Source organism: Thamnophis elegans, chromosome 9 (genome assembly GCF_009769535.1).
Source record: "Thamnophis elegans isolate rThaEle1 chromosome 9, rThaEle1.pri, whole genome shotgun sequence".
Classification (NCBI taxonomy): domain Eukaryota; kingdom Metazoa; phylum Chordata; class Lepidosauria; order Squamata; family Colubridae; genus Thamnophis; species Thamnophis elegans.
The window spans coordinates 23,494,540-23,509,404 of NC_045549.1; the positions used below are offsets into that span (position 1 = coordinate 23,494,540).

Sequence of the window (14,865 nt, forward strand, 5' to 3'; positions counted from 1 at the left end):
GGCAGTGCTGTTGGAGGAGGAGGAGGCGAACCAGCCTGCCATCGCCGGCCACCGCTAGCCCCGCCGCTCTTCCCATCCCCTTCCAAGCCCCACAGTCCAGCGGATGGAGTAGAAGCAGCTCCGGGGCTTCGCTGCTGCTCCCCGCATTTTCTGCACGGGGATCCCTTGGAGAGGGGATTCCAGCCTGCCATCGCCACCGCTAGACCCGCCGCTCTTCCCACCCCCTTCCAAGCCCCACAGTCCAGCGGACGGAGCAGAAGCAGCTCCGGGGCTTCGCTGCTCCATCCGCTGGACTGTGGGGCTTGGAAGGGGGTGGGAAGAGCGGCGGGGCTAGCGGTGGCTGGCGATGGCAGGCTGGAATCCCCTCTCCAAGGGATCCCCGTGCAGAAAATGCGGGGAGCAGCAGCGAAGCCCCGGAGCTGCTTCTGCTCCGTCCGCTGGACTGTGGGGCTTGGAAGGGGTCGGGAAGAGCGGCGGGGCTAGCGGTGGCCGGCGATGGCAGGCTGGTTCGCCTCCTCCTCCTCCAACAGGCAATAGCACTGCCGGATCCAGTTGTAGACTCGAGTATAAGCCGAGGCGGCTTTTTTCAGCCCAAAAAGTGGGCTGAAAAACTCGGCTTATACTCGAGTATATACGGTAAAATCTACTCATCCGAATCAGATCATGTTTTCCACCAAGCTAGTAAAGAGCTAGTAAAGAGCTGCAGACATTGTCTGCTTCCGATCAAGGATTCTATGTATAACACATTATACCTCTGTTTTTCTCTGATGGTTCATTGGTTATGGTTTCAAAACCATAACCTCTGAAACATATGACAACTTTGTTTGAGTGAAGACATATTATGTTGACTTAGCTCACAAATTCAGAACTATCCACAAAGTAACACAGGTGCCAAAAGTCTGCATACTATTTTCCTAGATTTAAATTTCAAAGTTTCAAAAGGCAATTTTTAAAGCACCATATAAAGTGCCACATGAATGATGAAGAACAAAATAAAATATTCAAATCCTTGGAAAAAGATTCACATAAATGTTTGTGAAAATATAGCTATTCCTTATGTTAAAGGATGTCCAGCTGATGGACAACCTAAAGTTATGACTGAGCTGTTGATTCAAAGAGGTGGATGGCACTTTCCCTCATTATCCCAGCCAACAAACTATCAAAGCCACACAATGCCCCCATAAGCATCACAAAGTAGTGGGTGCATTTTTAACATACTTTGTAGCCTGTTTTCAGTGGTTTATGAAAACCTTGAGGAAGGAAAACATCATCCGTGATTTTATCTTGCAAATGCCCCTTCTGCTGAATTATCTTGCAAAATCAAATGAGAATAGAATTTATACAAAAGAAGTGGTTTATGTATTTATATATGAACGAAAAGATTAACAGTGCTGTAAATGTTAACCATCAAACATGATCTTTTCCCTCCTTAGCTAAACCTTTTAAGAGCCATACACATTGATATGCAAATTGTCTTCCTCTCTCAGACTGATATTAAATACTTCCAACTTACATGCAAATTCAAGTTAAAAGTAGCTTGAGGATAGCAACTAGTTCTTAGCAAAGGGACTGCTTGTATCATACTAATGGACAATATAAGTGGTAATAAAAATACATTCATTAATTCTGAAATGTATAATTCTACATACTCTTCATAATTCTCTTTGTCTCTCTCTCTCTTTCTCTCCCTCCCTCCTTCCCTCTTTATATTCATAAACATGCACACAGGCATACATATACAGTATGTGTGCACATATTTATATATCTGCAGTATGTCTATTTACACATACACACACATACAGCAGAATGCTGCTAAATTAGTATTATGCACTACATATTGGGTTAAGATTAATCAGTACTTAAGACTTTCCATGCACTTAAACTCAATTGGCCACCTAATGAGAAGGAAGGACTCAGTGGAGAAGAGACTAACGCTGGGAAATATTGAGGGCAAAAGAAGAAGGGGCAACAGAGAGAATGAGGTGGCTGGATGGAGTCACTGAAGCAGTAGGCGGAGGTTAAATGGACTTCAGAGGATAGTAGAGGACCGGAAGGCCTGGAGGAACATTGTCCATGGGGTCGCAATGGGTCGGATACTTCACGACTTCACAACTAACAATAAACTCAATACAAATTTCTAATTCAAAGAACCTATACTATTTTGTTTAAACATTTTTTCTTTTTTGCTGAACAACCACAATTTATCTTCACCTTCAAAGAGTCTTTAGAAAGGAAATAAGATGAGCATTCTACTGCCACGGTAGAAGTTTATAAATTAAGATGCTTTTTGAGACTATAGACTGCAACAATACACCCACCAAACTTGACCAAGAGAAACAGAACAATCCAATGGGCTTTATGGAAAAAGTCCTTGTCTATTCAAAAGTTCTTTTCTATTTAAAGGGGTAGACTTTGCTAACTAGGCATGCACAAAATTCCAGTTTTTCAAGTGGGACAGTACTACAATCTTTGTTTAATTGTTTTACACCACTGATTCATCATCAAATGTTCTAAAAATGATTTTAGACTATCTGAGACATCTAATTCTCGTTTAAAACTCTAAGCTGCTCTTCCAATTGTATCTCAATGAAATATTGTATATGCTCCAAGAAATAAACTCAAAATTAAAACACAGAGAGACAGGGAAAACAAATAAAATAGAAAAAAGAATAATCTTGCAAACTCATAATAGAAGAGGAAATATATAGAAATATACAAATACCTAGCTCATATGTAATGTATACAATGATCAATGACTTCATAAGCTTAACTGTGAAAAAAGGATCAGACAGCTGGAAAGCTGCTATTTTCCATTTTGCAAGGAAATATGGACTGTCCACTCTGGTATATCTTCAATTTCAACACAGCCTCACAAATTTCCTGCTGACTTGACATCAGCTTATGTTACAGGTGCAAAGGACATTTTTTCTGACAAGTGTAATGAATTAATCTATAAACCATAAGGACAGCTTCTCTCATTCCGTAAGAGTTTCAAAAATTAATTGCAAAACCATTCACATCAACTTTTGGCTGTTCTATCTTAAATTAATACAAACATGTATGAAGCATTGGAAAATCTGTTGCAAAGCTAATTCACCAAAATGGATTAAGGAACATAATGGACTATTTCCCTCTCTTAAATGATTTCTGCCTATTGTATTGAAAAAGCTTACAAAGGAAAACAATGTTCACTTTAATTAAATGCAATACATTTTTTTTCCTGGGCACATTGGAATTCTTCTTGAGGTAAAATATCATTTTTGTTATACTGAAGCCATGCCGCGTTACTGGCTTGAGTGTGGCACAGAAAAGATATTTTGTATGTATGTGCTGCTTAATGTGAATCTTAATAATTAGCATTAGGGCTTTCATATACGTTTCTTTGGTGGGGATTTTTTAAAACAGTTTTGAAAAATGTTTCTACATTTTAAGCTTTTTGAGGAACAATGGAAATAAAATATTGAAAATAAAAATTATATTGTTTATGTGTATATAGAAGAAGGGGACGACAGAGAATGAGGTGGCTGGATGGAATCACTGAAGCAGTAGGCATTAGCTTAAATGGACTCCAGAAGATGGTAGAGAACCGGAAGGCTTGGAAGAACATTGTCCATGGGGTCATGATATGTCGGACAAGACTTCACAACTAACAACAAAATGTGTATATATGCATATATAAGCAAGAATTTTCAAGCAAACCTTTGTTTGTATAGAATACTTTGAAATCAAGGGTATATTGGAGACTCTGTAACTTTGCTTTTACATAAAATAGTGTGATATTTTGATGCCAAAAATCTAAGGCCCAATTCAGGCGGGGAGGGGGGGGGAGTTCACTGTATTTAAAAGAGTTGGAACATTCTGTTCTGTTCATATTGTTTTAAAGGATTTCAGGCTCTATAGTTAAGAGAAAAGAGGGAAGACTATAAGTCTCCTGCATAAGATTGTATTTAGGATTTTTTTCAATAAATATAATAATCCAAACACAATAAATTTAAAAGCATAGAAATATTCTAAATAAATACAAGTAAAGAAAAATGTTTTTCTTTTAGGTTCCTTTTTTCACCATTACTTGCAATTTAGATACTTAAAACTCTTTATAATCAACACACAAAGGATCTTTGTAACGCACACAGAGTTCTACTGTAAATTCCAAGAAACTGTTTTTATATTTTTCAAAAACACAAATTTTAACCCCAATGCAAACAAAATATAGTGGGAGAAATGTCTGGCAGGTTCTATCATTTTCAATTTAAAAAACCACAACTTTTCTCCTTTTTCTGCAGAAGTAAATATCTGTTTTATTCTAAGCGTGTGTTAATCTGGCTGTCAGAAGGATAAACCAAAGCTGGAAGATGTCAGGTCTGAATCTATATAGACCTGTAAAGATTGTTAAGGTTTTAAAAGAAAATGTGTATCTGGACTTTTTCATTTAAAGTAGATAAACTTTCAGTTTGCATATTTCCTTGCCATGTTTTTTCTTGATATCATACCTTGCTGGTTTCCGGTCTCGAAGCAAATCTTCCAGGCTGTTTCTACAATGTTCAGCAACAACCACCAGCCTCTCTGATGGAAAATATAGGCATGAACAAAGACAGTTTTAGTATAATAATATGCATATAGACACCAAACACTTTTACTTTTAACATCTTGTCAAAATTAAAACCATATTATAACACACTGCATCATATAATATAAAGAAGATGACTACTTAGTTTAATGAGATATAACAGAATGAGGAATCCATAGTTCTGGGGTCATCAATAGAATCCAAAATGCCACCTATGATGCCATGAGGCACATTCCATTTTTTGTTTTGTTTTTTGTTTAACTGCAAACAAAATTAAAAAAAGAATCTGGAATTCCACAAAGTAAAAAACCTCCAAATTTACCTTTGCTTCCAAGAATGCTCTTGGATTCGAGATAGGCCCCATACAGATTATTAGGAAAAAAATACTGGGAATTGTAGTTCACTGCTAGCACTGAAATGTGTCTGTCTGCCTGGCAAAGATGAGCTGGTTGCTGAGGTGTAGTCTGAATCTGTATAAGATGCACCTTTTTTCCATCAAAAAAGAGGCTGAAAATCTGGGTGCGTCTTATACATTGAATACAACATTTTTTGCCTCTTGAAACCTGTCTCTTTCATCATAATGGCAGTGCATAGCCTTTAGGAGGCTTCCAGAGTGCTCCTGGGGGCTGGGAAAGGCAAAAACTTTTGCTCAATTTCCCCCCCCCCAGTCCCCAGGAGCACTCTATAAGCCCCCTAAAGGCTATGCATGCCCTTTTTTTGAAAAAAACCTGGCCAGTTTTCACACAAAAAACGGGCCATTTTTGGGAGGTCTGCAGAGTGCAAAAACTTTTTTTAAAAAAGTTGCCTCTTCAAAATCTTGTGCGTCTTATACTCCAGTGCATCTTATAATCTGAAAAATGTGGTACTTTGTGAATAGGCAAATCTCCCACCCCACAATTTTTTTTGTATGTCAACATGTTCAAATACAGGCAGTCCTTGACTTACCACAGTTCATTTAGTGAGCGTTCAAAGTTACAAAAGCACTGAAAAAAGTGACTTAGGACCATTTTTCACATTGACGACCATTGCAATATCCCCCTGGTCATATCAACAAAATTCAATTGACTCATAGTTATAATGTCCCATAGTCATGTGATCATCTTTTGCAATCTTCTGACAAGCAAAGTCAATGAGGAAGCCATATTCACTTAGCACCCATGTTATTAACTTAATACCATGTTTCCCCAAAAATAAAATAGGGTCTTATTTTCTTTTGACCCCCAAAATAAGCACTTGGCCTTATTTTGGGGGAGATCTATTATATTTGAGGTGCAGGAGGCCTCTTAACGTTGGCCCATGGCCCACGGATCATCTGATCAAGAGAGGGATGGAAGGCCTATCTCTGTTTCTGGCACACTCTTGCCAGCCCTAGCGTTGCTAGACCTGCTGCTCTTTTTGTGGCCACCACTAAGAGAAGGGGCAATGTAGCTAGGTTTTGCGGTAGAGCCTCTGTGCGTCCATTCTGTGTGGATGGCAGGTGCATGTGGAGCATGTTCTCCCCCCCCCGGAAATGGCGGGGACTGGCTGCGCATGGGTTTAGGAGAGGTCTTATTTTGGGGGGAGGGCTTATTTTCGTGGAAACAGGGTAATTGCAGTAATTCACCTAACAACTCTAGCAAGAAAGGTGATAAAATGAGGCAAACATCACTTAACAACTGTCTCACATAGCAACAGAAATTTTGGGCTCAGTGAAAGTGGAAGACTACCTGCATAAATACAGTTGATAACTCTTACCTGGTGAATACTGAAGTTAACATAAAGCTACCCTGTTTCCCTGAAAATAAGACCTCACCGCATAATAAACCTAATCAGGCTTTTGAGCACATGCGCTAAAATAAGCCATACCCCAAAATAAGCCCTCCCCAAAAATATTACACCACCACAGCAGTGACCACTCTCGCCACCTCCTGCACCTCAAAAATAATAAGACCTCCCCAAAAATAAGACCAAGTGCTTATTTCAGGGGTAAAAAAAAGACCCTGTCTTATTTTCAGGGAAACATGGTAGCAGTTATTATTAATAAACAGTAAATCCAGATGTAGTGTCACTTGTCAGATTTCATATACTTTTTTATCCATTTATTAATTTTGAAATATATATATATATAGCTATTTTTTATCCCAAAGGAGGATTTAAAGCCAATGCTTCATTAGCAGGGAAAGATCTATTAACAAACCTCATACCAGCTTAGCAGAAAATATTCCATTTACTACATTTTCTCTGTTTGAAGGAAATGAAGTATGTCAGTTCCTAAGTTTGAGATATTTTTCCCCTATTCCATATGTGTGCATCTTCCATCAAGCCCTAAAATACCCCTTTGTGACGTTCTTCTTAAAATTGCTTAATCCCAAGGATGAATACACAGCTTTTTCTCTCCTTTGGCAGAGATTTATTAGATCCTATGAACAAAAGGATTCCTAATCCTAATGACCGCAGAATGGTAGTCATATAAGTTTATGAAAAAACAATTAAGGAATTAAAAAAACCAATAGCATTATTTAACAGAATAACAGAATTGGAAGAGACCTTGCAAATCTTCCAGTCCAACTCCTGTTCAAGCAAGAAATCTTACATCATTTCAGACGAATGGCTGTCCAATCTCTTCTTAAAAACCTCCAGTGTTAGCTTTATTACTAAATACTTTGGGAGTTAAAGGGATAGCAATTTAGTGCTGAAATGAAGAATAATTCTTTAATTTCATATTATTGTTACAAATTGAAGATTGCTTGGTTATTATCTATCACTGAAATGTTTAGTTGACTAGGAAGATAGTTGTGATTTGAATGTCCCTGGATTGATTGTAGAATACTTACTTAACTGCCAGTACCAGTCCTGTTTCATCTAAATACAATCTTGGTGAAACAGCTTATAACAAGACTAGTGAACATAAGGGTTATGCCGTCTGCTATTCCTTTTCAATCTAAAATAAAAGACATTTTTTTCTTGCTGGAACCTCCTAATGAATTGTCTTTCTAAATCTGCAGCAATCCTGTCACACTTCATATAAGCCTGTATATAAGGATTCCCGTTTTAACAAACAAAATGCTTAGTTATATAGGATACTTTAGTTATATTAATTATACAACTAAAGCTAACTATAACACAACTGACACTGGTAAAAGAACAAAAAACTTACTTAAAAAGAAACTAAACCTATTATATTTTCCCAAAGAGCACTTTATGGTAGGAAACCAAGAAAACAATATACTGTAATCTATAATCAATTCAAAACATTATTTAGAAAACAGGAAAAAAACCTCAACCTTTGAGCCAACTTTATATATATAAATACACTATTCATAATAGACAATTCACACATAATATACAACTTCTAAACAACTGGAAAGCACACTATATAAATAGAATAAATGCAACTGGGGAAAACCCGAAGAGCTGTAATACATGCATACCAACATTCTGGTGGTGATTATATGTAAAGAGTTTCTCAAATTCTCCTGCCCTTCAGATTTGTGAATTTTAACTTCTAGAATTCTCAGCAGTAAGGATGTTTGTTGGGAATACTAGAGTTAATCCACATAATTATTGGCTATTCAGACAGGGACACTTGCGAAATAAATAAATAAAATTGCAGAATCATCTCACTGCCGAATTGTACATAGTGTTTGCCTGAAGTGGTAAATAAGAACCACAGCTTATATATCAGCTAAAAGCTGTAGAGCATTGTAATTCTAAAGCAGAAATTTCATACTTTTATAGTAACCCAGTCCAAAACTGTTAGATCGGGTAAAGGAAGGCACACAAAGGCTCCAGTAACAACAGCTCTTTATTGCAAGTCAGGTAAACATCCGGCTGGAGACGGGTCGGGCAGCATCCCCCTTTAAAGGGATCTGTCAGACCTCTTGACCAATGGGATTTGACCAATGGTGGAAACCTCTATCAGTGGGAGGGGGGATATCTAACAAAACCTCATTATTTTCCCATTAAGAACTTAGGACAAACTACCTACCTATATATATAAGAGATATATTAAAAATATTTGAAGTTTTAGGAGGTGGCACGTGTTTGACTTTGGATCCGAAGCTAAGCAAAGTTAGGTCTGGTTAGAAATTAAATGAAAGATCAGCTCAAAACAGAAATCTTCAAGACAGCATCTGAACTGCCTATTGGTTGTTTGGTTTTGTTAATGAATTTTATTCTAGGAATTTTATTTGGTTTGGGAACTGTTTGTGAATGTTTACTGGCATTATGTATTTATCTTGTTTGCAAAATTGCCAAGAGTGGTTCAAGAAGGCAACAGTACAGAAATGGGATAAATAAGTAGTCACTTACATTTACTATTACAATTGTTTTTAATTGTTTTATCACTAAAGTATAACACAAAACGAAGAATGGTAGAATCTGTAATGTTTCCTATGCTTCTTTCACCTCTTTTTTCCCCCCATTCATAGAAATATTTTAAGAATTCATCAACAAGTAACTGTTAAGCACTTCTTGAAATATAAAAAGTTCTCAATGTATATAGCATAATAGTGACATGAGTCAAAGCTCTTGGCTGATACATCTACTGATTATGGGTTTCAGGCCCCATCTCAATAATATTCTCCATTGTAACTACACCTTTTCTTTCCTTGTTCATATCTCAAAATGAAGAAAGATCAGTCTAGTACAAACCTATCCTTTTCTCTCTGCAACATTATCTAATATTGACTTTTAAGTTACACTTTAAAAAGTCATTGTGCACAAATTAACTCAAAATGTAAAAAAAGAAATTAAATGGGATATCATTCAGAGAATTAATAAAACTAAATTGCTAGTACTGTAGAAGGGCTAACACAGACTTCATCCCTATTATTCCTTAGTATGTCATACAAAGGATATATTCCTCAAGATGTGCTAGCAATGGAAAGAAAATCTTCTCTTTACATGAATAATAGGCAAGATTCCCAGGTGGTATTTCAGCCCATGGCAAAGGATTAAAATCATGCAATTCCAGGTGTCAATATCAAGTATAATTTTTACATAAATATTAATAGCATCAATGGCATACACACACATTTATCAATAGTTAATGTTGCTTGCTTGATCTCATTACATATGCTTAAATCACACCAGAAAAAAAGGAAGTTAAAGCTAACTTAACTCCATGCATTTAAATGAACTAAATGCACTAAGTACTTCAGAATGTAGGCTATTGCTTCTGGTTTACCACAAAATGTCCTCAATTTTCATTAAAATCATGTTAAGCTATAATGTGGTTTGTTTCATGTTATGTAGACTCAATGACTATGGATGTAAACCATGATTTATGGCATAGCGTGATTTGTGCATTCATCTAGAGCTTTCCATGACAATAACAGCCAATTTGCTATATACACAGGCAGGCATATTAAAATAAACCAAGGCTAATACGTAAAAGTAAAAACTCAGCAAGTCTAACATATATATCACAACCTTCTCTACAGTCAAAAGACAAGGCATATGAATTATGAGCTTACACCAACATTCTCTGATCTGGTGTCTTCCAGATATGCTGAATGACAGCTATCAATATCCAGACTACATGGGATTAATGGGAATTATAGTCAAGTTGTAGAGAGCCAACAGCAACCATGTCATGTTATGATATCATCATGAAAATGGTGCAATTGTGTAATGACATTATGACACCTGGTAGAAATATATCAGTCACCTAATGCAATTTCCCTCTACTTATGTTGAAGAAAGCAATGTTTCTTAAAAGACAAAATTTAAATTATAAAAAATTAATATGCTTCATTTCTTTTTCATATGAAGTGAAAAAGATGCAGTTTAAACTGCATCATTCAATGATTTCCAATATTCTGAAGTCTAAAAGGAACATATCAGGAGGTGTGAATGACAGTTGGCCCATCAAGCTTACTGTTATATGTGCTAGCAATAAATTCTATAATTTAAGAATTTAGGGAGTAGGAAGTGGGGAAGAATTGTTGAGAGCGCCTTCTGTCAAGCACATTTCTTTTCAAACTCCAACATCAAAAGAGAGATTTAAGGAATTAAAGTGAAAGCAAAACCCACTGATGAAATACAGGACCCAGGAAATAAATGCAATGAACGAAGTTCATACATTTAAAACCAAACAGAGCCCAGCAAAAAAAAAAAAAAAGCTTGAAAAGAAACAAAGGGGAGGAAGAGAAAAATATATAGACAGAGTGTGAAAAAGAAAAGGAAATAGCTCAAAATTATCAGTGTAATCTGAACTACAGGATAACAAAGCCCGTAAGGAAACAGCAGCTACACACATCTGTGTCTGTTATGTGTAACAATAGCGACAAGATTGAAATATGCTTCACCAGAGTCAGTGTGGAGGAAAGCAAACAACTGCCTTCGAGGAAAAGTAAATATAGAAGTCTTTGAAGTTCTAAAACTCTGAAGAACATGGACAAAATAATTACTGTAACAGTCTTCCAATCACACCCAAAAAATTATGGGGTTGAAAAGAACAACATACTTACCATGTTTTCCACGAGAAATATCCACGTACTGGCAAAGCCGGGGATGTGTAATTGTCTTAAGAATCTGAAAGCGCCCCAGGATCTTTATGGAATTTGGAGTCAAAGGTAGACCATTGCTCCCACAAACATCATTTGGAAGAGCTGAAGCAAAAAAGGTGAAAGCTCCTAATTCTGAATCCTTTAAGGGAAACATGTCAGAAGTCTAGAACATGGATGCCCCTGAAAGAGAAATGAAGAGGAATTGATAGAAATAGGTTGCATTCCTAGTTTTTATAACAGCCACTGAGGCAATATAAAAGCTGCTGAATTATTATTATCTGAATTATTAGAACCAAATAAAGATATTTATAAATCATGAGGTTACTTTAATTGAGATTTCTTTTATACCAGTCAGGCCACTCCAAATAGAAAAGCCTAAATCTGAGATTATTCAGGTAGCCTTTAGAAAGAAAATATATGGATTAAAGAAAAAATAAAGTGTTTTTTTCCGTCATTACTGGTTCTAAAAGAAATAAAAGATAAAAGTATTTCACTTGTAATGAAACCCAAAATATACCATTAATTTCCAGACTGAATAACTGTAAAAACAAATAGGAACGTATTAAAAACAATCTCAGATAAATTTGACATTAAAAAGAAAAGACAATATATTAGCATTATTTGAGATCTATCAGAAGGGTGTATATAAATTTTTTGCTTATACATTTTACTTATAAATCAAATGAAAGCTGCTTTGATAGTACTGTACTGTTTTTTTAATTGGGGGATTAAAGTTGCATAGCTGGGGGCACTGATACTTTAAACATGTATATAAAAACAGCTTTCTCAGTACTGGGATAGTAGTAGTTTCTATCCTAGTAGTGGGATAGAAACACTCACTTCACATGACTGGCTACTAGTCCCCTGTGTTTCAGACAGCTGAATTTTCCATACCCAAAGATATGCTGATAATTACACTGAAATATTTTACCCTGCAAAGCATAATCTATGACTGTACTATTGTCTACTATGTTACAGATATGTTCAGGTTCTGGGTGAAGACAATTCAGTATTAATACCTTATTTATCATTAGGATTAATTTAGCTGACATGTATGATGAGCTGAAGTGGGAGTAATCCATTGTATATCCACAAATATCTCCATCATGTCCTTGGTGAAGAGGATGAGTATCCCATAGAGAAAGGAACATATTGCTCTTTAGCCAACATAAGACTATGGCAGTGGTTCCCTGTTGTATCCTCTAAACCAGTGGTCACCAACTAGTGGTCTGTGAGAAAATTTTGGTGGTCTGTAGAATCTTTGCATGTTTTGCATTTTTATATTGCACTAAATCAGGGTTCCTCAAACTACAGCCCCTGGGCTGGATACAGCCCGCTGAAGCAAATACTCCCACTCGCTGATAGGATGGGGTCCTTCAGGCACTTAGCTTGGCTGCCTGTTTAGTAGCTCTAGCCCTTCCCTCCCTCCCTCTCTGGGAGTCCAGGTGCTTCAGTGAGTGGTGCGTGAAAGTTTGGCTGGGCTCCTCGAAAGACAGAGTTTGAAGGGGCTTATCTAGCGCCCAGGCTGGCTACAAGGGAAACATTCATTCTTGGCCGTATTTGAGATTCCTAGCTGTAATGGACAGCAAACCTAGGGTTGACCCTGGGCACTTCTCTCCACTAACAGGCAACCAAGCTAAGTGCCTATCTAGACACTAATTCATATTAGCCCTTTGTGGACACGCACCACTGGAAGATATGAGGGGTTCAGATACTGTTTATTGATCAATCTCTCCATGGAATGAAGCTTTTAGTTTCAAGACCCAAAGGAGACATTCATAGAAGTAATATTTTTACTATCCTCAACTAATATTTTAATACACATACATTTCATTATATGAAACAAAGGCTCCATTCAACAGGATCCATTTTATTTTTCAGCAAACATGATTTACAATTTAAAGTATTGGAGAATATATGATGGTGACAATGAAGCCTCTGGCATGTATTAGTTTCCTTGGAACGTTCTACAATATTTGTAATGAAAAGCAAATGAAATCAGCATAACTTGGACTAAAATCTTTCCCATGGATAAGAATTAGTACCTTTGTGGGCAAAATAAGTAGGCTTCATAAAAGCAAACCATGAGAGAAAGAAAACATTGAAAATAAAAGTATTGAAAAGCAGGATAAACAAAAAAACAAAAATGAAGCAGGGTAGTTGAAATTCCTAAAGCAATTGGAAAAAATAGTTAAGAAATGAAAAGGGCAGTGGAGAATAAATACAAATGGCACTGGAACTAAAGATGTGAAGGCCTGGTGGAGAAAAGCAGGAAATGTTTAATTCCTGTTGCATATTGAACAATGAAGTAACTCCTAATACAATATTTTCGTAACAAAAAAATAGAAAAGCTTGTCTAGTACAGTAAAAACTTTACTTTCACTCTCTGGGAATAAATAATAAAAACAAAGGATAAAAAGAAGTGAAAACTGCTAACGAGGAAAGTATTTTAAAGTCATAAGGAAGATCAGGCTTTTAATACAGCACATTATGTTTTCTGAGTTGTAGTTCATTCCTCATCAAACAAATGAAGTCATATATATATAATAATATATTATATATATAATAAAGTAGCTATATTTGTAAGGATGATTTAAAAATTGCATGAAATACTTTTGTATTTTGTATCCTTTAAAACATTCGTAAATTTTCCAATCTGATTTTAGATATGCCTAATTTAGAAGTGCATTCAAGGTGGATCACTCTTCAGGCAGATTTTTCTACAGCCTTTTTACTTCCTTGTGCATCTAATGATGCATTTCCATTTCCCTTACCCTTTACTATAGTTCTATTTCCCAAATCAATTAGGATTTGATTACTCTTTTAAACAGAATAGTGAATGATACAATCAACATTCACAATTAAGTGTATTTTTCCTATCCACTGCTTTGCTTTATGTTGGTCTGCAATTACCCATCACTTCAATCAACATGCCATGTAAAAATGGAAGAGTGTAATCTAACATAGCAAACAATCGATGGAAGAATAATCAAGCATATCAGATAGTACTGTGTTGCTCATAAGCAGCTCATAACAATGAATCTCTATCATTATCTGTCAACAAGGACCATTTATATGTCTGGTTTTAAAAGACTCGGCCAACAATTCTGTTTTTGCAGAATAATTGAAATCAGCAAATACAGTGGTTTCATTTCCCTTTTCAAATTGAACAGTTTACATGTGAATCATAGTTAAAAAAAAAACGGCCTTTCACTGGAGGGTTTTAAGAAGAGATTGGACAGTCACTTATCTGAAATGGTGTCCTGCTTGAGCAGGGGATTGGACTACTACAAGACCTCCAAGGTCCTTTCTAACTCTGTTATTCTGGTAATTAATCAGTGGAATGGCTTGCCACAAGAAGTTCTTGGCGCTCCAAACACTGGAGGCTCTTAAGAAGAAATTGGGACAATCATTTTGTCCGGAATGGTACAAGGTCTCCAACCTGAGCAAGGGGTTGGACTAGAAGACCTCCAAGGTCCCTTCCAATTTTGTTATTCTATTAAAAATTGATAAACGACTTGGGTTCACCCAACACACAATGCTTGCATCCAATGTGCTTGAGTAACCGTGCGAACAAAGCTATACTCTTACACCTCCGGGGGCCCGGCCCATGCAAGGAGACGCACGTAAAAACGCGGTCCCCGGCTCACACTCCCCCCTCTCCCCCCTCAAAAAATGCAAAAGCAACCCTCCCCACCAACCCTCCCGCCCAGCCTACCGATCCTTCTGCTCCCCCAGCTGATCCTCCTTCCTTCCTCCCGACTCCGCCCTCAAAAAGGCCTGGCTGGCCAAAGCGAGGAATGAGCG

At 36.9% G+C, this 14,865-nt stretch overlaps 1 protein-coding gene across 2 annotated transcripts in view; it reads right to left on the reverse strand.

Moving 5' to 3' along the window:
• Positions 1-14,857, reverse strand: part of TBCK (TBC1 domain containing kinase) — a 92,925-nt gene extending 78,068 nt beyond the window's left edge. The window contains exons 1-3 of one of the 2 annotated variants that reach the window (XM_032223823.1): positions 14,777-14,854; positions 11,020-11,238; positions 4,491-4,563 (exon numbers count right to left, since the gene is read on the reverse strand). In XM_032223823.1, the coding sequence (XP_032079714.1) occupies positions 4,491-4,563; positions 11,020-11,212 (266 nt within the window). In that variant the 5' untranslated portion in view covers positions 11,213-11,238; positions 14,777-14,854. Of the gene's footprint in view, positions 1-4,490; positions 4,564-11,019; positions 11,239-14,776 lie in introns of both variants that reach the window. The other variant, XM_032223824.1, reaches the window with a different exon arrangement.
• Positions 14,858-14,865: the final 8 nt, after the last annotated feature.